The sequence below is a fragment of the Acinonyx jubatus genome, chromosome C1, assembly GCF_027475565.1.
Source record: "Acinonyx jubatus isolate Ajub_Pintada_27869175 chromosome C1, VMU_Ajub_asm_v1.0, whole genome shotgun sequence".
Taxonomy (NCBI): Eukaryota; Metazoa; Chordata; class Mammalia; order Carnivora; family Felidae; genus Acinonyx; species Acinonyx jubatus.
This window is the reverse complement of record NC_069381.1, coordinates 49610043-49635708: the sequence shown is the minus strand read 5'-3', so window position 1 is coordinate 49635708 and position 25666 is coordinate 49610043. Positions and strand designations below refer to the sequence as shown.

The window sequence follows — 25666 nt, the reverse complement described above, 5'->3', positions numbered from 1 at the left end:
CGTGAATAGAATGGGAGGGTGAGAAGGAACAATAAAGTTATGAGGAGTATGCAAAAGGTACGAGACTAAGTGATTGATGACAGATGCAGAGATCTGAATCCTAGAGAACTGTGTGTGCGGGTCTGCACTGGTCATAACAGACACACCACAGGATTTCCTACGATGCTTTTGCCGCACTGGTGACTTCAGAAACAAGCACGCTGACTGATCCCAGGATTCATGTTTTGTTTGTTTGTTTGTTTGTTTGTTTGCTTTTACTAAACCCGGAAAGGCTTGCACTCCATTCCATTCTCTATTGTTTACCAGACCTAAATGGTGCCATTTGGAAGGTTTAGCATACAAATAATTTAGCCACTCAAAACTGCTAACAACTGGCTATTTTTTCTTCTTCAGGCATAGAGACCAACTTTGAATTCTCAATTTCAAAATATCCCAGAAGGCCTTTAATGCTTTCATAGGCATCCTAAAACTGTTTCAAAGTTTAGTCTGGTCTTTAAAACAAGAGCAACAGTGAGAGAGGTGGTAGTGTGTTAGCATTAAAAAAAAAAAAAAAAAAAGAGAAGGAAAAGAAAAGAGAAGAGAAGAAAAGGAAAAAAAAAAAAAGGATATTACAACTACAAAAACCTGGGAATCTCTGAGTACCCAAGTCATCAAATGGAAGAAATGGTGCCCAGGGAAATTTACTCTATAGAGATGTAGCTTCTGGGAAAACTCAAGGACACAGGGAAAACAAGGGAAGGAAGAAAGAAAGTCTGACTCATCTTCCATTATGGTAGTTACAATAGCCAGCGTGTTCACCTACAACAGGATGTAGTTCCAGAAATGAGGTGACATTAGTTAAATTTGATTTTTCCAAAGAAAAAGTGGAATAAGGGAGTTATACTATTGAATAAAAACCTCAATTGCAACTTTTTATTAAAACAACCACATATACCATAGCAAATCAATTATACATGCATAGTTAAGAGCTTTCAACATGAATATAAAATCAAGTAAAGGGGGCAATGTGGTAATTAATTATATACAACTGTATTTATTATGCTATTATATCACATTCATATCTTTCTTAATTATAATTCTGGCGTTATTTACAGCAGCAATAATCAAATGCTGCAGAAAGAGCTTCAGGAAATCATGAAATCCAGAAAATAATTTTCTGGGAAGATTATTATAGGCATTTTTTTGAGGATTCTGGAGGGATGATTCAGGGGCATTTGACAATTTTCTGATAAAGTCAATCAGGAAAGGGAAATCAATTTGTTTATATAATCTCATTGTAAAAGTCCTCATGGCAAAGATGACTATTAGAAATCAAATTATTGATTATTTGCTTCTGAAGCAGAAGCTTTGTTTGTTGTTGTTGTTGTTGTTTTTGCTTTTTTTTTTTTTAAGCAAGTCTTCTTACCCACATGAGCAGTATCATCATGGACTATCTTCCTAATGTTATGGATGAACATTCCTATGAGAAGCTTTCACCATTTTATTGGCATCAATAAGATCATATTTTTCCTCTTTCTACTGTATTTCTTCCCATTATCCAATGGTCTTACTTTGGCCTTAGCCATAGTGATAAGTATCAAAATCCTAGACCAGAATTTGATCCCATATCCAGAAAATCCCATTCTTCTGCGTTACCCACTTACCATACACGTTGCTAATTATATAATCCTTCACTTAGTGCAAATCCTGTCTCAGTATGGTCAGTTGGAAGGATGGCTCAAGAACTGTTCATGCTTTATAAGTAATACTTTTATAAGGCCTCTTGAGGATGCCAGAATCTATCTCTAGCGGGCACTATGAGGCGGGCATGAGGCAGTGGGCAGGACAGTGGCAGAGACTGCCCTTTAAATCTGCTCTTTACCACTGTGCAGGTAGGTGTTCCCTGGGAGAACTTAGCCTTTTTGTCTTCAGAAATGATGTAACTGACTGCCTGCAAGCCTAAAAGAATTCCTACGTTTATTGTTCCCAAGGTGTAAGGCTTTGTTTTGTTTTGTTTCTTTTTCTCAATGAGAAGATGTAAAGGATGTGTCCGGATAAAGAAATCATGATATTTCCACATAAATCCATTTTGAGTCTGCAATGGCCTTCACCTATAAAATCAAATCTGACCACGGTGTTAACAAGGTGGTCAAACTGTCTTGAACAAAGATGCTTGGAGCCTTCCTTGTTTTGGGGGAAAAAAATATGACCGAAGAAAAAGATATTAAAATATTTGTACCATTGTCAGTTGACATTTCCTTAAGTTAAAAACTGTATCATTAAAATCACCCAAATCTGACAAACGAGAAAATTAAAAGGAGGCAGACAGAATCAAGGTCTAGTTCAAATTTAGCAACCACTAAAATACGTGTAATCACTGAAAAGGGCGAAAGGGAGAACATTTAGACAGATGTCTTTGCGGGGAGTGAGTGTAAAGGGAGAGCTGCCTTTTGGTTGAAGCCCCATCAGGACTCCCACAGGGAGGGAGTGCCCACAGGGAGTGCCCACAGGGAGGCTGAGGGGCTGATTCCCCTCTAGCTGAACTGCCTGAGGGCAGCGATGGCCAGCCCCCCTGCCCTGACTAGGGGAAAGTGACACAGTGAGGCACGTTGGCAGAAAAGAAAATGTAAGAGACCTGGTGAGCTTTGAGGCTCTGTATTTGCTTCCACACACAGGAAGCAATGAAGTCCCCTAAACCTTGGTAGCCTGGCCTACAAACTGACACGGAGTTTGCAGAGAGATCTGGGTTCTGTTTCATCAGACTCCAACTCTACAGAAGGAGTGAACATCCCCTTTTTCATTCCCTTAAACTCTACCAAGTCTAACCTCTAGAGTGCCTCAAAGAGAGATATTTTAATATATTTAAATATTCATATTCATTCTCTCTCTCCATCTGTCTCTCTGTCTCTCTGTCTGTCTCTCATGAACACCTGCTCTGTGCCAGGCTCTGTGCTGAGCACTATGGGAAAGCCAAAGGTGAGCAAGACACAGTGCTATCTGAGAATGCTAGCGTCTAGTGGTGAGAGAGGAGTGTAGAAAATGAAAATATGGTATTAAAGGTGATACAAATAAAACTCGGTGAGATGTTAAAGGACAGAAAAGGGACACACAGGAAAAGTCGTGCAGAGGAAATAGGGATGGCTTTTGCGACATGCTGTAAAAGATGGCGTTGGCTGACAGGTTCAGATGGATGGGGAGGGAGGGTCCCACAGGAAGCAGCATGGGCAGAGGCGTGGAAGCAGGAACTGGAGGCAGGAATCCGAGGATCAATCACAGAGGGAAAGGAGAAAAGACAGGACGGTGCAAACCACGTTTTGCCATTTAGCTCAGGAAGGTAACATGTTAAGAATCAGAAACCTGAACTATTTGAAAACAGAGGGGAAAAAGTCCATTGAAATTGTTTTTCTTTTAAGAAGAATAAATAATTCATAAAATGAACAAAGTTATCAACTTCCCATTCTGAACACCACTAAGATCGCTTGACCTCCCCACACTCTAAACTTTTCCCTTCATATCTCAAATATCAATAGGCACGTCACATGTTCCCTCGTTTTCAGAAACTCAGACATACTCACATGTGGGGATTTCCCTCCAAAAAATACCTAGTCAAAAATTCAATTTCATAGACTTTAATGTGACTCTACCACCTGCCCAGGAATGTGCTCGTTATTGGACAGAGGTAATCAAAGCAAGTTCAGGAATGCAGACTTGAACAGATCCCTGTGTATTCAAGTTGCAATTTTATTAAATGTTTATCAGTGATACCTGACAGTGAAGAAAAGGTGCATGAGACAGCGTTCAGTGGCAAACTTGAAACAGTGAGATGATTAAGCACCTAACTGAAATAGTTTCTAGAATCTTAACTGCACTATTACATTATTAAAAAAAAAAAATGAGAAGCCCCATGAGAAAACTTTCATTTCTTAAAAAAAAAAAAATGCAGTAACTATCAGGAAATAGATTGGCTAATTTCTAAATGAAACCCATTACAGTTTAACTCATTTAGGAACTTGAACAGCACTATTTCTTGCAAGGTCACAAAGAAATGCTGGAGGATATTGGCATGTTTTTCCTTTAAAGAAATCTATTGGTATCGACAACTTTACAGGGCCTGGGTTAACATTATTCATATCATTATATAGCCCAGGAAATACATACAGCTTTTCCTACACATGATCCAGTATTCAGAGATTTAGAAATTCCCACATGATTGGCTGGATATTGTAGTTGTCATCCAGATGTTTGGAATCTAGAAGATAACCACACTGAATTTCCAGTATTTTGATCACATCTGTGCAGTTACCTCCTTCTATTATCTCTGTAAATCTTTTGTCTGCACAAACAAGTTACCAACAACAACAACAAAAAAGACACAGCCCTCAGGGCATGAAATTAAAACCTACTTATTGCTAGTAAATTATTACAGAACAACACACCCATAATCTTTGTTCCTGAAAAGCTAATGAATTCGAACTTTAATATATTAGCATTACTTAACATGTATGGGAACAATTTGCATGACATGTCTAATGTGCCAGTAGTTCACAAAAATCTTGAGAAGAAGCAATTTAGCCAGATGGTTTTGCTCTGCTGGCATTTCTATTTGTATTAAGGATCCTCACAGGGAGGCAGGGGCTCTAGCTACATCATGATTTGGGGTAACATATGCAGAAAGGAAGGTATAAGACCATTCATGTGTTCACACAGACAGAAGGGGATCAGAACACGTAAACCGGAGACGCTTTGACCTTCTGCTACCCAAATCTGTGTCATAAGCAGGCGCTTTATACTATTTCTTATATGCAGTCTATTTAAACTGCCTAGAACACTGTTTTTCATAATAGCTGTAAAGGATAAGAATACAGACTTGTTTCAGTTAATTTAAATTTACTTCTGGTGGCTAATCTAAATTCGAAAACTGTCATTTATTTTTATGTATACGCTGTGTGCTGTCCAATTGATAGAACATATATATTGATCTGAAGCAACAATGTACATGAGGAGGCACAGGTGAAAGTTATATTAAATAGCCATAGGGAATAAACTGGATTCAACTGGGGTTTACTAAAAAAAGAAACTTAGATCAATATATTGGATTGCTCCCTTTTGAAAGGCTTCTGCAGCCTCTCCAAAGGCAGTGTAACTCTGGAAACCTACTTCTGGGAATTTATCCTCAAAAAATACTTAAAGGTACAGATAAAGATGTTCATTACAGTATTACTTATAAAGAGGAACAAATTGGAACCACCTTATATGTTAGTGCTTCACTCATATGTTGAAGTATTTTGCAGTCATTAAACACATTTTAAAATAATAATGGCATCATGACATGTTTATAATAGGAGATAAAATGAATAAAACCGGTTTACCAAATGGTATATGTATACATATAGACACACATATGCACACACACATATATCATGATCAATTATGTTTAAAATATGCACAGAAAATGACTGGGAGATAAGCACAGAAAGCGGTTATCTCTGGAGAACGGCATTGTAAATGATTTTTAAATAATGTCCAGTAATTTTTAATCTTAAATAAACATAAACAGAACCTGAAAACCCAAGTAACACTTTTGTTTTTCCAGCAGTGCAAGGTAGGTAGAAAATGAATTTTAGAACCAGAAAATCCTGGATTGAATCCATTCAATCTCTTACTTGAAATGTGATCTTGGCAAGCCAATTAACCTCTCTCAGCTCCTACATATAAAGACTCCAGCATAATAAATATCATTTACTCACATAGGCATGGCCCTTTAAGGCGTCATCCCTCTGCGTATATCTAATGGGTTACATTTTCTACAGAAGCCATTCAGAAAGTAATCCCTAAGACAGGCTTAGCCAGCAAGATGGGAAATCTCCCAAATTCCATTATACTTAATATTAAAAGGATTGAAGAAAAATGCCAAAGGCATCCAATCGGGGACTATTGATTCCAATATCTGATTAAGGGTATTACACTCTGAGACATCTGCCTTCTAACACTTAAAATAAAAAATCCAATCAAGGGTTAATGTTATGATCAGACTCATAAGTAACTTATAAATCGGCACAACCCAGCTGATTGGTGATGTATACCAAAATGAATAGTCATACTGGTGGTACTAGTGATTCCAATTCTAGCAATCTACCCTAATGAAATTATTAAAGTTGGGGACAAAACGTATTTTCAAAAATATGCAGGAACCTATTTCATAGATTGGGACAAAGTTAATGTTCTAGAGCAGAGGAATAAGTACAAATTGTTTAGAATCACATTTTCTAATTTTTTTATGAAATAAGAAAAGGTGTAAAATACTAATTAAGAAAATAGCATACAGAATATTATATTCAGCATGGTAGCAATCATCTTATGTATGTGTGTGTACATCTACATACAAATACACACATCAACATGCATTAAGGAGAAAATGCACCAAAATGTTAATAGTAGTTGATTATAGGAGAATATAATTTTATTTTTATTTATATGCTACCATATATATTAATTTTCTGAAGAGTATCTTAAAACGCATTTGTCATTTCTGTCATCTGAAAAAGTAAAAAGCTGAGGCAAAAGCAAGACTTGAACGGGTTATGAAAACCTAAATGAAGGGAACGACCTATTGCCTGTTCTCTCTGGTCACTCTTTCTTGACAACGTCCATCTCTTTCTCCACTCTTGTTCCTCGACTTTTCACCAATTCAGTGTATGCAAGAGTCTGTTATTCTTGTAATAATATAAAAGTTCCTTATGGAGTGTCTTAGGGTTTTCAGAGGACAGATGTAGGTACAGTATTTTATCTCTAAACAAGGTATATATCCGCGTAGGGTAAGTACAAAGCATCAGAGTCCAACAGACCTGAGTCTGAAGCCCAGCTTCATCTCAGTTTCCTCTTTTTAAAAAGAGGACTAACAATCCCAATTTTGCAGATTTATAATCATAATCAAATGAAACTAAGGTAATGCTTATGAAAATACCCATCAAAGCACCTGCTTTCCAACAGTTATTTTTCCTTTGCATATTTAAACATGGTAAAATTACACTGTACACAGAATAGGAATATTTTGCAAAAAGCATTTATGAAAAATTATGATTTAAGATAGTATGTGCCCATTTGTATTCAATGGGTTCCTAAACCAGAAATAGTGGCCAAATAATGGCAATGGAGAATGCAAATGCTAACCTTACACTTAACTCCTTACTATAGGTGAGGGAAAAAGAATCCCTTCACCAGAAAGATCACACATTTTTTGCTATCATACCCAAAGTGCCGGTTAATATAGCTAAAATCTAGATGCATAAAAATTGCCAAGATTTTTATGGGATACCCCTCCCCACCCTGAGTTTTGGTCACTGTAGTGATTAAGGTAGAAAGAAGAATTTCTGGATCATTAGACAAATATTTTTGAAAATAAAAAAAAAACAATCATATTTGCTATAAAAGGGGGATTTAAAACTCAGTAATATCATTCTCTTTGGATAAGGTACCAAAGAGCTATCCTATGACAAACCAGTTTCTGTCTTTCAACACACAAGCAAATGTGTATATACATCTCCTCCCTCTATGGTAGTAGTCTGTATACACTTCTTAGCATTCTCCTTTGCTGACTTAACACAACCCCAAGATTATTCCATGAATTCATATAGATTTGTCTCTTTGTTTTTAAAGGGTTCCTAATGTATATAATGTTTGTAGATATTTAGGTTATTACTAATCTTCTATTATAATCAATGTTGCAATGAATACTTATACATCTGTGTTCATGTCCAACTATGTTTGTCACTTACATTTAACATTTATGTACGTAAAGATATGTATGACTCATATATACTTTCATATACATGAAAAATTTAATTGTCTTCTGAAGTGGTTGAACCAATTTACAGTCCTCTAACAGTGCAAAAGACTGCCTATCTTCCACACACTTGCCAAGACTGTGGAAGATACTTTTTGATCTTTGCTGATCTGACGGGTAGAAATACCACCCAAGTCTTAATTTGTATTGTTCTTATGCTACATGAATGAGCCATCTTTCAAATGTTTTCCATTTCTCTATGTTTATACCGTTTCTTGGTCTTTCTATTAGACTATTGGTGTTTATATAATTTAACCCTCTGTCACATGTGTGGCAAATATTTTTCCCACTTTCATTTTTGTCTTTTTGTTTGTGATTTTTTTCCATGCATAAATTTTTGATACTCTTACAGTAGAATTTATCAGTCTTTCCTTTCATGGATTCTGGGTTTTATTTGTGTGTGTTATCTAGAAAGGCCTTCCCACCTCCAATATTATTTTAAAAATTGTTCTATATTTTCATGTGGCACTTAAGGCTTAACCTTTGTATGTTTGGTTTTTTCCTCCAGCCAGAATTTATTTTAGTGTAAGGAATTTATTTTTTTCCTGGACAAGTTACCCAGTTGTCTGGGTAACTTTATTGAATAATACTCTCCTTCCTCTCATATGAAATGCCACTATCGTCAAATATTAAAATATTGCATATTATATAGGTCTCTTTCTAATTCAGAAGAATATAAAAAATTGAAATGTAATGGAGATAGCAGCAGAACTGGTAGAGAAATTAAAACCAATGTGGAAAAACAAAACAAAACCAAACAAAAAATGATACCAATGTGGAAATGGATTGCAATCAAGTTCCCTGGCACTAAATAACCTCAGACATTAAATTAAAAGTAGGTAAGAAAAAGAAGGAAGTTTTGGGATTGTTCTCTATCCTATCTGTAGAATTGGTTGCAAGAATCTATGATATTATAAAAACTTGTGGAAATTTACAGCAAAGAATGGATTTTATTGAATGTAATTTAAAAAATTTAAAGGAAAAGAATAATGGAATAGTTCAGGCGTCACTAATGAAAAAGTGTTTTGTGAAAGGAAGCCACTAACTTATTTTTCCCCCATTTTCTCTTGCAATTATCCATTGGTTTTTCTCTGAAAGAGGAAACAGTCCTTATGTCACCTAAAAATTGTGAAAATATGACATATCATTCACTAGCTTGTTCTGAATCCAATTATTGATTACAACAGTGTGTTATACATTTTAAGGAAAAGTGTTGGTGAAAAGGAGAGGGGTCATTATTTGGGTGGTAACTCGGAAAATAATTCTTCAAAGCACTCATCAACAGTCCAAGTTCTCGAGGGTCGTGGAGAATAAAGGAAATCTGCCTTGATCAACATCTCCTATTTTTCGTCTTTTTGCTGTTTTTGTTTGATCTCCTTCCAAATCTTCTGCTCTCTTCCTTTCCCTGATAACAAGAGTTACTCTCAGAAACAGAGACCAATTCATACTGCAGTATAAATGGCCAACTAACATCTTCTATATTTTTCCCATAGGGTTTTCACTGCAAAAAAACACAGAAGCTTTGGGCTAATGCAAAGATACCCCATAGGATGCTATGGCCAAGCGTATGAACCACAGGGTCAAGGTGGCTGGGTGTGAATCATAACGCCGCTATACCTGGCTAAGAAACCCTTAATTAGGGTAACAGAAGTATTTACGTCATAGGATTATTGTGAAAATTAAAAGAAGACAACACATACAAAAATACTTTTAAGGTGCGTGGCACATGAGTAAAAAGCTCAATACTTTGTTGTGCTGTGATTAATTTCAGATAAGCAGGCAGTTGTGGCTTAATAGCAACCAGAAATCATGTCATATTGCTCTGTAATTTGTATGAAGTATGTATGAGATAGTAGAAAGAGCATAGGAAGGCCTGCATTTGAGTCCAGTCCGGGTGACTACGGGAGTATGAGCTTGGGAAAGTAATATGCACTTTTTCTTTTTTTTTAAGTTTATTTATTTATTTTGAGAGAGACCAAGGCAGCACAACTGGGGGAGGGGCAGAGAGAGAGAGAGAGAGAGAGAGAGATTGAGAATCCCAAGCACGCTCTACGGTGCTAGCACAGAGTCCAAGGCGGGGTGGAGGGGTGGGGCTCAAAATCATGAAACTGAGAGATTGTGACCTGAGCCGAAACCAAGAGTCAGATGCTTAGCTGACTGAGCCACCCGGGAGCCCCAGTAATCTGCACTTTTCAATCTCAGCTTCCTTGTCTATAAAATCCTGACCAACCAGGACTCTTAGGAAGACAGAACAAGATAACGTATTTGTGTACAGAGTGTTGCTAACCAAAAAGCATTGAACATACGTTAATTATTATACTGCAAAATTTCCATCCCCATCATAGATTATTGTTATATTCTTGGTTAACAGGTTCATACTCATTCGCATAATGAATGTATGTAAGATTCATTGTAGATATAAAAATAAATAATAAAGGAAACTTGTTATTGCATGCTTCTTCTTTAATAGAATTCTAGTTTTAAAAAAACCAAAAGTTCATGGCTAAGAAGGCATGGAGAAAAATGTTATGAGTCTTTTGTGCATTCTTAAATTGAGTTTTTGGGTTCCTAATTAATTAAAAAAAAGAAAATATGCATGTTTTATCTTCCATCATAATCCAAAAGCATTTTTTTTTCCCTGTTATAATTCTAGGCTATGATGCCAATCTGCAATTTCTTTTCTGGATAAGTCCATTTTTATAGTATGATCTTGGTACTAACCTATTATATAAAAATTGGATGTTACAATACAATTAAGAAAAAGAATACTGCATTTGGAATCATCATATCACAAATAGACCCAAATGTAATGAGATATTTCTCCTATTCTTCAACTGTTGTCCTCAAGACTCTGAGGACTATCCATTCAATGTATGGCATGTTTGAACAGGAATCCCTTCCCAATTAATGGATGATGCACATGGAAAAACTCAGTTAACTGCAAAGAGCTTTCATAGGTATCATGCTACTATATAATTTGTACCAACTGGTAAGATACCTAATAGACATGTCAAACATAATTTGGTCAAACCAAACTCTGGTCCCTACCCTTCACCCAGAATGACTCTTCCTGCAATGTTCCCCTCTCAGTTCATGGCAACTCCATCTTTCCAGTGGCCCAGGTAAAAAACCTAAGTCATTGTTGATTTCTCTCATTTCCCCCCCCTCAACCCAATATCTAAGGTGTCAGCAAATCCTATCAGCTCTCCCTTCAAATAATTCTCACCACACCTCCTGCCCCATGTTAGTTCCTGGATTCTGCAACACGGTGCCACCTCCCCTCCCTGTTTTAGTTTTCTCTGTTAGACCTTATGGTCCCTAAGTTACTAATTTACTTATACTTTGATTATTGTTTGTCCACAGGGAAGGAGACTGTTTTGTTCACTTTTGCATCCCTTGTGCCTAAAATAGTAGCTGCAGGTTGAAGACACTCATTATATTGATTAAAAAACAAACAAACAAACAGCCTCTTAACTGGTCTCCCTGCTTTAATTCTTGCCCCCTACAATCTATTTTCAACAAAGCCTTCAAAGCGTTTCTGTTAAAAACTAGGTAGTTATCACTTCTCTACTTCCTGTCTCGGTCAGAGTAAATGCCCAAGTCTTTACAAGGGCCTACAAGAGCCTACATTATTTACCCACTCCCAGCTCCCAGACTCATCCACCTTACCTTTGACCTTGCCTTCTCCTACTTTTGCTTCCTCATTCTGTTCTCACCACCCTGGCCAGGTGTACTGGCTGTTCTTTCTGCTTGAAAAGCTCTTCCCCCTACAGCCTCATGGCTCATCTTCTCACTTCCGTCAGCTCTTTGCTCAAATGTCCCCTTCTCAGACAGGCCTTCTCTGCCCACCCTGACAGTCGTCCCCTACCTCCACCACTCCTGACCCCTACGTATGCTGACAGACAACCGACTTACATCACCCTACCTTTTATACTCACTATTTTTATTGACTTTCTTCCCTTCTGTAATCTGAGCTCCACAAGATCAGGGAATTTTTAAAATCTCTTTCATTTCCTGCTCAATCCTAGCACCTAGAACACTACTTGGCAAATAGGTGATGGTCAATTACTATTTATTGAATGAACGAAAGAAGCAATGTTCTCTCAGTAGGTATCTAAACCCACCAAAAGTAGTTAGCGGGAACAGAACACATCCATTGTGAATGACTCTTACAGGTTATCCGTATTTGTTATGGTATCTGAAAAAGATCTGACACAGTAGTACATCAATCTTTCTCCAAATAACTGTTAACTCTACCCCCACGCCCCTGGTTTTGATTGTTCTGTTTTGTTTTAGGGCACTAGTAAGGATTTCTCCCATTAAAATGTATTTATTTCATAGGCAAATTTTTTCCCAAATCTGCCTTACCCATGTTTTTCTGGCCACAGCTGCAAAGTTGAATATTTGATGCCAGAGGCAACTGATTAGGTTAAAATACATACTCTGCTTTAGGCTGGCATCCATTTGTATTTCATTATAAGATGATATTAAAAATTATGCCTTGGACTCTTAACTGTCTACAGCACAGCACATCTGTCACCCCAGTTTGTCCTGTCAATCTGCCTAAGAGAGTGGGTATAGCAGCCAGTGATACTCCCATTAGCAGATAAGGGAGTTTAAAGCCCAGAAAAGTTGGTAATATAGGAGACCCTTGGCATGATTTCCTACTTGTATTTTGAAAATTTTATCTTACTGGAAGTCATCTTAAACGCCAGGTAGAAAAGGCTGTCCTGGGTCATACAATTAGTGTTTTTGAAAAAAGCCTCAATTTCCAACATGCTATTGGGATCTCGAACATCTGTACTTAATATCTTGTCATGATATTTCTTCTTGCTAAAGTTGAGCTCTAATAAACTGGCAAAGATAAACAGGATCCAACCACCCTGTGATTTTAATTTCTAAGAAGGTACATAATTTATGAAACTATATTTTTTGCCCTAAATTTTTATTCAGTGGTAATCTAATTTTAGACATCCTCCCCCCACCAGGCTGGTTTCTGAAGAAAAGTGCTACCTTCCTCCTCAGATTTAAAATACAAGACTATTATCCCTACTAAATAGAAGTCACCCTCTCCAAAATCATCTTTAGCTAAGACTCTGTTCCTAGACCAAATTCCCTCCCACGTGCTCCTGTAGAACCCAAGCCTTTGTCCCAGCGTTGTCTCCTGGGAACTACCCATTTGCCAGCTGTCTCCTTCCACAGGATCCTACATTTCGGTAGAGCAAGGATTAACCATCTCTGTATCCCAAGCAGCTAACACAGTCCTTGGCACATGATAAGTGCTCGCTATATGAAGGCTGAATGAGTGAATGAAGGAAGGTAGTCATCAAGATGCATGCTGAGAGAGGGGGAAGCGATTTTACTCAGATATTTGTTCCCTTGTATATCTTTGTGGACTCTTTCCCTCTGATCACTTTCTACTTTCTAGACTGTAGAGTTTAGAAGTAAAAACCAGACATGACTTGTCCTGCTCCTTTCTCTTAGGAAGACGGGCTGGTAGGCAACATGCAGCCATCTGGACCTCCGAGTTATCAGCTCTAAACGGGAGGGCAGACCCCACTTGGGAAGGCCTGTGGTGGTCAGACATTGCCAGCCACTAGAGATTGGTCTGTGTAACTCAGGGGTTCGGCATTAGGAAGCACCATTTGCTTACAGTTATCAACTAAATTCTCTGATAGTAGAAGCGATAGTCTGGTCTTCCTTATGATTTTTTCTTGTATTTTATTTACCAATTGGTTCAGAAATCAGGGCATGGAAGAGGAGTTTGTGCGTGTGCCTGTGGTGGCGGGGGGGGGGGGGGGGCGGGGAGGTGTTCCTTAAATGTCTTCCCAGTGTGGACCAGCGGGCTTTGAGATTTTTAATTGGAAAGGCTCCCCTATGCTATAAATTACATGTCCTCCAGCCTATCAACTGTCTTATCAATAAAGGAGAGGATGGTAAGGCGAGCTATTGCTGTGAAACAACACATTCTTATGAATTCAGCAAACCCCAGAAAAGCCCAGAAGCAAGTCATGATGATAAAAGCCTTTCTATGCCACCAGTAGAACATTTTATTTTGCCTACATTCCTAGAATCATATGGTTCAAAAGTATTAAATTACCTATATCAAACTTTTGGGCTCTCTCTCCTGATATCCTTCCCCCCCAAATCTTTAAACCCTGTTCTAATTGACATGCAACCATATGAATTAGATCCGCCAGGACCCCATCCACGCTTCTTCACATAATGTTGAAGGAATGCTTGAGGCTGGGTATGAGAAGATGACAGATACCTTCCTATACAAGCCATTTGATTTAATCCACGGCGTGGAATCCAGAAGTATGGACCCAAAGGCATCAGCCTGATTTCGGGCTGAGTAGCTATATGTGTCCTACAGACATACTTCATCCTTACCCAAGCCTGGAAACTGTACTAAGACTTTTGGCAGATAATAAAAGACTTCAACAATTTATTTTGCGGTGGCGCTCATCATGGCAGGTTTCACACAACCCTGCCAGGCAGGTATCATCACCCACATTCTACAGATGAAGAAACAGATTTGAAGAGACACACAGCCAGTAATTTAAAAGGTGGGGGGATTTGAGACCTCATCTTCCAGACTTCAGTAACTGCACATGGTATTCTGATTCTTCCACAGGGCCACAGGGGTCCCCTCCCATTACTGGAAAATGTACTGTGAATGCATGGGACATTGATAGTGGAGAGGAATATGTGTTTAAATGAAAAGGAAGAGTATTACTGGTAGGCTTTTAAAGGACTGTGTCATTGTCCCGTGCAGAGAGGGAGAGGGTGAACAGAAAAGTGGTACACGGAGGGATGTACGGGGCACAGTAATTATGTGACTACCAGTCTGTAGGCTGTTATCCCCCCGTGACTAGATTTAAATAGAGTGTGGGGATGGTGATTTCTCTAACTTGTCTGAAGACATTACGTTAATATACAATAAACAGGACACACCTATGAGCCTCTGCTTCTCAGAAGCTTATTTTCGAAGCCGAGCTTCCAAGATCTGTGGAACAGGCCTCGTTTGTTTCCTCTGTCACTAGACACTCTGGGTTTTCTTCTTTGTTGACAAGGGTTGAACCACCTCTTATCAAGGGAAGTCGGTCCCCACAAAATTGCTCCTGGGCCCCCAATCTTTTTGCTGTAATATCAGAATCCATATAAAATGCCACTCACTTCTACATGTGTTATCAGAATGAATAAATACTCAATAACCCAAAGTTCACCCTCAGACACATGTCCATGAGGAATTCCAGACATTTTGGAATCAGGGTCCCCAGAATTAAATCCAGTGAAATAGTGTCAACATAGGCTTATTTTTCCTCTCTGGCCCTTTCCCTCCTGCACCCAATATCATTAGGTCCCCCAAACTGAAAGTAAGGAACCTAGGAGGTCTAGAGTCATCCTTTGTTACACTCATTGCTGAGGTCTACAAAATATCCCTCCTCATGCTCCTGTCCATTCAACTTCTGCAACTGCTGCTCAAGTTCTCGACCTTAACATTTCTTTCCTGGTCTCCTCTCATGTTTTCCTCAATGGATTCCTTGCCTCCAGTCTCACCTTTGAAGACCTCCTTGGAGACCTGCTCTCCTTAGCATTAGTGTCACAATTCCTACCCTTTCTTACACTTTGATCCCTCAGTAAAGGCTTAAGGAGGTGCTCATCGCATCATCTGTCAAGGTTAGGTTGTCCATCCAACACCTCAGAACTCTGTCTCCGGCCATCAGTCTTTTTTGACATCGTTCCAGGTACTAACAAAAGACAAATTCATGTGATCGAGCTATTCCTATCCCCTTGCCATCTTTAAAATATCAGGAACTATCCCTCTAATTCAGCAACTAATCATTCCTATCATCTAAAAAGGTTTTTATCATCTGATCACATGTTCCCATACTATTCAGAGAAGAGCCAAGAGTTTCTTTTCTTTTCCCATCCCATTATACTTTCTATCACCTCCCCCTGCCACACCTGACCATGCACCACAGTTATCAGCTCTGATCTTCTGCCAGGCTCTTGCTCTTGGTGAGTGGTCAAGGTACACACCTTTGAACTGTTACTTTGATTTAAACCTTTTTTTCCTGTGTGATGTATGAGGTGCACAGCTCATCAAATGCATTTCTCTTGGACTGTAAGTTGCTGGAAGGCAGGCCTACACAAAAGCAAAAGGAGCTTTTTGCTAATAAGAATGTATGCAAGTAGATGCTGTTTGATGATCTCTGTGTTTGAGAGCACTCACAGCTACTGAAATAATATGCAAAATTTAAGAGTCATATCTTGCTCTCAGTCTTGGGCATATAGTTGCACCATGTTATCCGCCCAAACACCCAGTCACTTCCACATCTGGTGTAGTTGACGGTACCCGAGAGCGGTGTTCGCTGTGATCTTGTCTCGGCCCTGCAAACCCACGCTACAACCGTCGCTGGGGATGAGTGCCTATCACTACAGCCTGTGCAGTTGGGACGAAACTTTAAATGAGGATTCAAGTACACAGAGCTTTATCAGTGACCGGCGCCTCGTCTCAGCCGTACTTACTGGGTGAGGTCGGGGAGGCTGCACCTCCTTCTGTTGATGTGGTTGGAGGCTTTGTGTCTGGCACCGGCAGAGGCACAGGCCTGGCCATCGGTGGTGGCGGCGGCGGTGGCAACATTGGGGTGGGAAGGAATGGGTTGTGCACTTTGCCTTGGCTACTCCCGTTGGGCTGTGAGGGCGGGAACAAAACAAACACGCAGAAGGAAAAGAAGAAACACATACCGACCATTAGCGGCTTCTGCAAATGAAACATGCATTAGTCCATCTTTTTATGTAAAATTACGAAGTATTCTAGCTGCTTGAGTTCTTGCATAAGAGCATATGGATTAAAAAACTGTTGGGTTGTCCTTAAGGCAAAAGTGTAGTCTTAGGCACACATGCTCAACGTAGCCTCAACTTCTCTCTCGAATTACTTTGGCCTTCTTTACATCCTGCTTCCGTAAAACGACCTGCCAACTTGTGCTTGGAATGTTTCATTTCTGTATGAACTGCTACCTTCATCATCATTCCCACGAGTATTATTTATTTCATATGTAAGTGTTTTATAGGTTGTGGAATTATTCCGTCATGTCTATTTACACAGATACAATAAGGTTTCCCAAATATGCGTCGGAAATTAAAAATAATATTTTATTTTCACTCTTCAAAGTTGATATTATATAACATTTAATAAATATGTTAAGTGAACATGAAAAATTTCTTTCACATATTGTATAACATCAGGCACAGAAACTTTAGAATTGAGCTGTCAAAATTCTGCTAGGGAAAAATATCACTTCTAATTTTGATTTAAATTATATAAGCATATGCCATAAAAGTCATATTTATTTGGCTGCCTGATGTTAGAACAACCAAATAACAGCTCTTTAACAAAAGAAAGTTCCCCTCTGAAGAAAGCAATAAGATCCATTTTATTTTCAAGTTTTTCAAAATAGTCCCACGAATAGACCTGCCTTAAACCCTATAAAATATTGATCAAAACACAAAACCAGGAGTTTGATACTTATATACGATAATGTCATGACTATTTTTAAAAAGTTAGAAATTTAAAAGTGAGATTCTTGATGCTGGTGGTCACTTCAGACTTTTCATGGTCTCTCAGGTGGCCTTTCTGACTCCAGACTTCAGTGATACTGTGCAACCAATAGTAACACCTGGTATTTAGGCTATAGTCCCGAATCAAAATTCAGCTGAGGGAGATCCAGTTGTCCCAGGCTTTTGAGCGTAAGCTTAATAATTCTGCAGACGCAGCCTCAGTTAGACCCTCATCTACATTCTCTTATATATTTGGTATTGTTCCTCAAAGATATCTTGTCTGACAATCAGAATGCTGTGCTTTCTTGCTAGCAAACTTGTCCGTGTGTTATTTCTGAGCGGGCTGAAAGTCCGTAAGTGAATGCTTTGGAATAAGCCAAGCAAATGAATACACAAGCAAAAAGAAAAAAGGCCCCATATTGATTTGTTGTCTAGACAGAAATGTATCTGCTAACACATCACCAGACATTAGTCAAAGCTGCCTGTTCTGTCTCAGATATGCAGAATCAGGTATTTCTGCACGGGAGGAAAATCAGTGACAGGGCCGTGTGATATAATATTCTAAATTAGGCAATAATAATTATGGCTCATCTGCGGCTTCGTGTGCAGCTATTAGGAGAAAAGGAAAATCACATGTAGCTTTCTGTTGGTCATTATTTACTATTCATTATTATTATTATTATTATTATTATTATTATTATTGGCTTTGGGATGCAGCTATCCAATTGTAAACATTTAGTTCCATTTTGAAACAAAATTTGTGATTTTTTTAAAATCACTTTTACATTTGGAATATTATTTCAAATCGTGATTATTTGGTTGCTTAGAGAAAAAACGAAAATATTCATTTGAAGCTGCCGAATACTGTTTAGCTTTATACAAAGATAAGTGGGAAAGATAACCTACTTGCAGAAATAACAAACCATAATAAACTGTACTTCGAGCATCTTGAGTTCAAGTACTGGTCAACTTGATCTAAAGTGTTAGAAGACTGTATTTTTAAAAAATATCAACTTAGCTGATCTGAAACATCTGTGCCCCCTTCATCCCCCTTCCCCTCCCTTCCCCTCCAAATCATTATTTAAAATTATTTGGTCTTTCTATTTTGTTAACTGTGTGAGCTCGAGGGTTAGTGTGCGTGAGGTGGAATTATCAGCCCACAGACCTTAGAAGGTTATACAGTTCACCCTTGAGATGATTTATATCCATAAACTTGACAGTTGCGAACTTAACACAAACACTTTTTAAACCCTGGCCAATCACTCTTAGAGCAAGTTAACTTTCCCACAATCTAGAATAAATATGACATTTGCCTGCACTCCATCAGCACAACATTAGAGCACAATGTCACATGGTCATAAGGTCTCCCCTTGTTATTTTTACATTCGGTTAATATTTCTAAAGAAATTGGAAAAAAAAAGGAGGTCTCCTTACATTGAGGAACCCCACCTGTCCAGCCTGCTGACCAGCATCAGGGCAGACAAGTTGGACAAACTCTTTCAGCGTCTCCTGAGGGTGATAGCGGATGGCTGGGTGAGAGAAGTAAGGTCCAGGCTGCTGGATAATGGGCGACGTCGGAAAATGAAGAGTCGACGGTGTTGCATGCGGGCTTGCTGTAGGAAAAGAAAGCGTCAGAGTCACGAAGAGACAGACCCGCTCTGCCACAGCTCCTAAGCCCGGTCCAGCTTCCTTTTTCTTTCTTTCCTGACCCAACTCATACCACTGCTCATGTGGCTGAATTTAACACTGGGTACGTCTGATAGATTTTCTTCCTCAAGGCTCTAAGACAAACATGGAGGTTAGATTAGGGTAGAGTTTCAGGCTGTCTTTCCATTTTCAGTGGACATGAGTTATAAAGGCATTAATAATCCTTGGTGAAGCTGAAGATTATTCATTACCTTAAGAGCCTTTTTAATGAAGCAAGCAATAAAAAATGTATTTGGTAGATTAGACCTGATTTAACTGACATTACATATGACAAATTCTAGTTTGCACATATGGATCCTCTTTCATGCTGAGCTAACCCATAGACAATAATTCATTGTTAAAGCTCTTATACCCCTTTCAAGGAAATTTCTAGGGACTAATACAGGATGAAATTTTTTTGAAGTATGTAGTAAATGATCACTTAATGAACCTGTGTAATTTGGATGCCTCACTTTACATGGAAGGTTCACGTAGCCTTTTTTTTTTTCTTTTTCTTTTCTCTCTCTCTCTTTTTTTTTTTGGCCAATTCAAAGCCAAAGTCAGAAATGCATAAATGTTAGACAGGGGAACCCACAGGCTGAGTGGGCAGTGACCCCTGCTGAACTGTGGGCCCTCTGCCCATAAAAATTGATACAAGATCTCAGACAACTCTTACTCCTTTTTATTTGAGCCCTGCTAAATTTTATTTGTACAAGAAGATTACATTAGATTAAAAAACTTATGTGAACCGCTTGATAATGTTCCTGAGAGAACTTCTGCCCTTGAATTCGAAGGGTGATTGATAGAATCTGCTGGAGAATAGGAGGGTCGGAGATACTCAAACCAAGGGGCGCCAAAGCAGCAGCTTTCCTCAGGGAGGGCCAGAGAAACAGCCCCCAAATAAAAGCAGGGGAGAGTGTTTATCCTGCCTTACTCTTTGCAATTTAAGTCTTCAAACGCTGGGAGTCCCTGCAGAGGCCAAACAAAGGGATGCCCCAATGTCTGGGGAATAAGATTTTCCTAATACCGAGAGGGACTCATAGAAGTGTGGAACAAACGAAGCAAGACAGGCCACACTTTCTTCCGCTACCCCATAAGCATGGCTGAAGACTGTAAAAATCATACATCGCCATTGACCACTGGCCATGGGTTCTTTGTTCTTTACTGGGATATCTTTAGTATTGGGGTGCTTTGTAATAATTGAAATGGCTAAGGACTTGGGGGTTCAGAAAAGCATCTGTAGCTTGCAAAGAGTGCAAATGGGGGTTTGGAGTAGAAGCGATAGTCTTAATCCACGTCTTGCAGATGATCTGAGGGGACCCTTCATTCATGCAACCTTTAATCTATCCCATAAACACTGATGGGGCTGCTACTATGGGCATGGGATACAGCAGGGTGCCAGCACACGAAGTTTCATCTTCAGTCATGCAATTGAGGGCATCTTGAACATAGCCTATTGAAACTAGAATTCCTGTGATCTTCTACCCTTTATACGTGCTCTTCTTCCAGTCTTTCCCATCTGAGTAAATAGCTATTTCTAGTTACTTGTTCACTGTCAGATCCCCAGAACAGTGTCTGGCCCTCCATAAATACTAGTTGAACGTACAACCAGCGATTGCATACAAGAGTGGTACAGAAACCAAGAACCATACAGATAGACTTAAAACTTTGGTTTTTTTCCCCACCTGGAAAAAAAGCAAGGGGGGTTATAGAAAAACTAGTAAAACTTAGGACTTCCCAAAATAAATGATAAATCTGGTGATGCATTATTGCCTCTGAGCTTAAACCCACAGGCTAAAACGTTAAATGGCTCTGGTCATCTCTTACTTTGCCAATTGTGCTTTAAAGAGCCAAAGGAGTTTTGTCTCACCTAACCATACCATCTGATATGGTATGGTTGTCTCTACTGGTAGCGAGAAGATGTGACCCAGCATCACATCCGACCAAATAGTTTCTAGTCAGGGGCAGAATGTAGTATTTTCCAAACAAGGCTGGGAACGTAGTAAGCACAAAAAAAATGATAGGCTCGGTTTCTGCAGCACGTCAAACACAAACGTGGGAACTTCGTTGTCAGGAGTCCCGGGGAAGCAGACCTTAATGATAAAGCGGCAATGCTTCAGGTGCTCGAAGGAAAGTGATAAATGATTATTCAATTATGAAATTGTAGTGGCCAACAGAGAATGCTGCCCAAGGCAAAAAATCACTTGAGTAAATACCAGGTGGATAAAAGTTAAAGAAACTTGACAGAGGGAATCATTCAACTCATCTTGGGATCCCTCCATTAATGTTAATAAACATCCCTGCCCTTTTTGTTGTTGTTAAATACGTAAGAGAACATCGTTAGCAACTTAAATTTAGATCTTAGTTTACTGTATTTTCTTAAAACAATTTCCCTTGTGGCCCCGAGTTTAACAGAAACCTAAGAACACATGGTACTACATGAAATTAATTCTACAATGACTGACTTATAAGGACCAATTAATTCTTAATTAGCACCAGGAAATCGTTTAACCTGTAGTTTCAAATTAGGCAATTGCTGAGTCTGCATTTCAGAGGGTTATCCTTCACAACCCTTACTTTCTCATGCCTTGGACCTTCTGGTTCAGCCATTAGTTCACTGTGAAACTGGGTATAAATCATTCAAGATCCTGAGCTTTAATTTCTTCAAACAGAAAAAAGTTGTGTTATAGACATCGCACAGTTCTGTTAAATATTATTAAATACATGCTATTTCTTTAGATAAACTGCTAGTATTACTCTTACTGGATGAGACCCTTGCTCTTCTGTTCTCTAAAGCTCAGCCTTCAGCAACATCTAAATTTGTATTTTCTTCTCTCCTATTTCTTGTCTTCTCTCCTTTCTCTTGGATTAGATGTTTTCAGTGTGCCTATATGTTTATGTCTAAGTAGTCTCAAATCATTTTAGCAAGTGTCATTGGGGTTAAACCAATCAATCGCCCAATCAGTGAAATTCATTAAAGGTACATTGAGATCTTCCGGTCAGGGATCCTACAGAGAGAAAGAAACTACCATTATGAATCTGGTGTGGTGCTAACGTAATGCACAAAGAATGATAAAAGTCCAGATTTTTGACAGAGGAAAACATCTCTTATGGACGTATGTGTGTGTGTGTGTGTGTGTGTGAGTAGTTGACACAATAAAAAATTATAGCACATTATGTAAATGCATATTTAGGTCCTTTAAAATGTGCATTATTTACTTGAGAGTCAATAAAGGCTTTTCTCAAGTGGTTACAGTTTATTGCAGTGCATCCGTCTGTATCCATGTTGATGTTAATACAATTTTGTGTATTAAAAGGCACTACAAAATTGGCTGCTTCTGGGGTCTAATACTCTTAGTACCCTAGGCCAGGAGCAGCAGAGAGTGTCAGAAACACCCTGCTCTGGGTGGATCTCACTACCGGTTTAAACTTTAACCAGAGGCCAGACTTATTTAAAACAACTGCTAGGCTTTTCACAAACAATACGAGTAAGAAGGAAGGAAATTTGATCAGGTTTTCTTTGGCCAGAACAGCACTGCCTACACATTCTGAACAAAGTAGCCACAATTCAAAAAAACAGGGAGCCAGAATTTTCCAAAGGGTGTAGAGCTCAGTTATTTATTACAAAATGATCATATTACTAGATACTTATAAAAGAGAAAGCAGGTCAGACAGGTTGGTTTACTTGTTTGTACTCCATTCCCCTACCCTCACCCCGCTTCTTTAAAAGATTTTCTTGGTTTTAGTTTGAAAGAGAAAAAGCTAAACATTTGACACTATATAAGTTAAAGATGCTTTCTCCTTTATTTTTTTTTTAATGTTTATTTATTTTTGAGAGAGAGACAGAACGTGAGCAGGGGAGGGGCAGAGACAGAGGGAGACACAGAATCCGAAGCAGGCTCCAGGCACTGAGCTGTCAGCGTAGAGCCCGACGTGGGGCTTGAATCCACGAACTGCGAGATCATGACCTGAGCTGAAGTCGGATGCCTAACAGACTGAGCCACCCAGGTGCCCCAAGATAATTTCTTCTTTAAAGCAGATTTAGAACTGGAGATGGAGAAGGTCAAGGTCATTACTAGGTTATTATGTATGTTGAGAGACTTTTTTGATCCAAGTGACTCTTGGTCTATGAGTCCTCCATAGCGGGAAGGCCTTATAGACACATATTCTAGCTCAAAATAAGATGACGTCAGGGAGGCATAGCCAGGTAAGTTTGGAAACTTGTATTTCATTCTTTTTATAAATCTTGAGGAAACAAAAAAAAGAGAAGAAAGTAATCCCTCCTCACCATTTTTAGTTTTGCCCAAACTCATAGAACCTTCCCACATTTTTCTTCCAACCAAAATTTTATGGGTGAAATATGTTCTTGTATTTAACCTGACACAGGATTAATTGCTTTACTCCTCGTCCGCAAACTGTCACAGATTCTCACAGATTGGACAGGGACTTGGATTCTTTTCACGTTAGCATTGGCTTTCGAGACTCCAAAGAAAAGCTATCAAGAGAGCAGCGCAAACAATAAAACCTAATCCCCCTTCAGGTGTGTGCTTTTAAGACCGTGTTACACACGGCCTTCTTCCCTCACAGAAGGAATGATCACTCCCAAGCCTTGGCATTTGTAAAACTTCACAGTCTTACCATTAATCAACACTGAGTCAGTGGCAACAGGTGAGAGTCCAAACTGTTTCTGTGTTAGCACCATTACCAGAAAAAGCCACTCATCTCTCTTCAGTAGTAAGATGTTCTTTACACAAAAATAACCATTTCCATCAAGCAATGGGTGGCATTAAGAACTCCTGACTACTCATGTTTAAGAAGTAAATGTTTTAATAAGGCAGAACTTTAAAAGAGGAAAGTGGAAGAAAAAAAAATACTGCATTAAAGAAAAAAAAAGAAAAGCCTTCCACAAAGGCAAATGGAATTTGAATTATTTGGGTTGTCAACTACTATGTACTTGGCTTCCTCAGAAATTCAAAACCACAGTGTATAACACCACTGTAGCCTGCCCTAAAGCTGAGAAATCTATCTTAATGGTCCATAGCTGTAATTTATAAATCATGCATGATCAGACCTGCCACTTATGAAAGCCCAGGAGTTTGGAGTTATGGGATTTATTTTAACGGAGACGCAAGGAAAGGGGAATTAGCAATGGTTTTTAAACCATTAGGAGGTGGAGGCTTTTCTAAATCATAAACCTTTAAGTTGAGGCAAGCCAAGGTTTTCAAAACACACAGTACATACCTTTAACGTTGCCGAGATGCATGTGAAAGACCTGGGGGTCATATGAGAGAAACATGACCTTGCATGATGATGGGGAAAGCACCAGTATATTGCTGCTACCAGAGTAAACTTGATTCTATGCTACATTTCTAAGATGATTGGTGTATTCTGTTCCATTTTAATTAAGGGGATCTTCAGGTTGGAGACCAAATTCTAATGTCTTCCGCAAAAGCAGACAGAAAGGGGGTGGGGGGAACAGGCGAAGTTCTTTTAAAATTTTTATTTAGATCAATTTTACCTACTTAAAGACTCTTCTTGCTCTGAGGCCCTGGCTGATAACCTCGGCCAGGGGTGGGCAAACGTTTTTTGTAAAGGCCAGAGAGTGAAGGGGTTAGGCCTCGTAGGCTGCATGGTCTCTGTTGCAATTACTCAATTCGGCAGCTATGCTTCCAAAGCGGCCACAGATATTACATAAACAGATGAGTGTGGCCGTGTGCCAATTACATTTTTATTTTCAAAAACAGGCCGAAGACTCGATTTAACTTGTGGGCCCCAGTTTGCTGGCCCCTGGTGTAGACCCACATAATTCCTGTTCACTCTCCAAACACTTGCCATGTTCTACTCATGGGTTGAGCACCTGACGATCACTTTCATCTCTTCCCCATCAAACCCTGTTCTTGTCCTGATCAGCCTTTCTGCTGAAGCCTCACCTTTCGGAAGCTTTCAAAGTAATCAGCTTGCCTTCTGTATTTCTACTAACTACCCATCGCCACTCTTCTTTTCTATGCTGGGAGCTTGTACCTTTTGACCACCTATACCCACTCTTCCCATCCCCCACTGTAGTAGCTCTTTGCTATCTCTCTTCACCATTATTTAACCTGCTTTGGTCTGTGCTAGTTTCCCACACCTGTGTGCATATAATTTCAAGTTAAACATATGAGTAAAAAAAAAAAAAAAAAAAAAAAAAAAAGGGAAAGGTATAATATGAGGACCATGGGCTTTAGAGCCAGATAGGTATAGATTCAAATTCTAGATCTTCCACTTAAACCAGTTATGCCTTAAGTTTCTGAGCTTCTCTGACTCAGTATTGCCATCTGTATAATGGGGCTAATAATATCTCATAGATTTGTTGTTAGGATCAAATGAGACAAAGTATATAAGGCACATGGTGTAGTTCTTGACCATGTGGGTAAGTGATCAATCAATAGCTTCTCTTATTGGTTATACTATCATAGGGATGGAGATGAGGATGGGAGATGTATAAATTGAAATTTGTTCCCATTTTCCAAGACCTGTTTGGATCACAGAATACACAAGGGGGAAAGAAAAGTAAGAATAAGAGGTACCTTCTGTTTACCTGTCTCTTGGACA

General features: G+C 38.9%; 1 protein-coding gene across 8 annotated transcripts in view; it reads right to left on the bottom strand.

Moving 5' to 3' along the window:
- Positions 1–25666, bottom strand: part of NFIA (nuclear factor I A) — a 368084-nt gene that overhangs the window by 35250 nt on the left and 307168 nt on the right. For 7 of the 8 annotated variants that reach the window (XM_027059035.2, XM_053214155.1, XM_053214154.1 and 4 more), the window contains 2 exons: positions 18824–19002; positions 16358–16523 (listed from right to left, as the gene is read on the bottom strand). In XM_027059035.2, the coding sequence (XP_026914836.1) occupies positions 16358–16523; positions 18824–19002 (345 nt within the window). The remainder of the gene's footprint in view (positions 1–16357; positions 16524–18823; positions 19003–25666) is intronic. The other variant, XM_027059034.2, reaches the window with a different exon arrangement.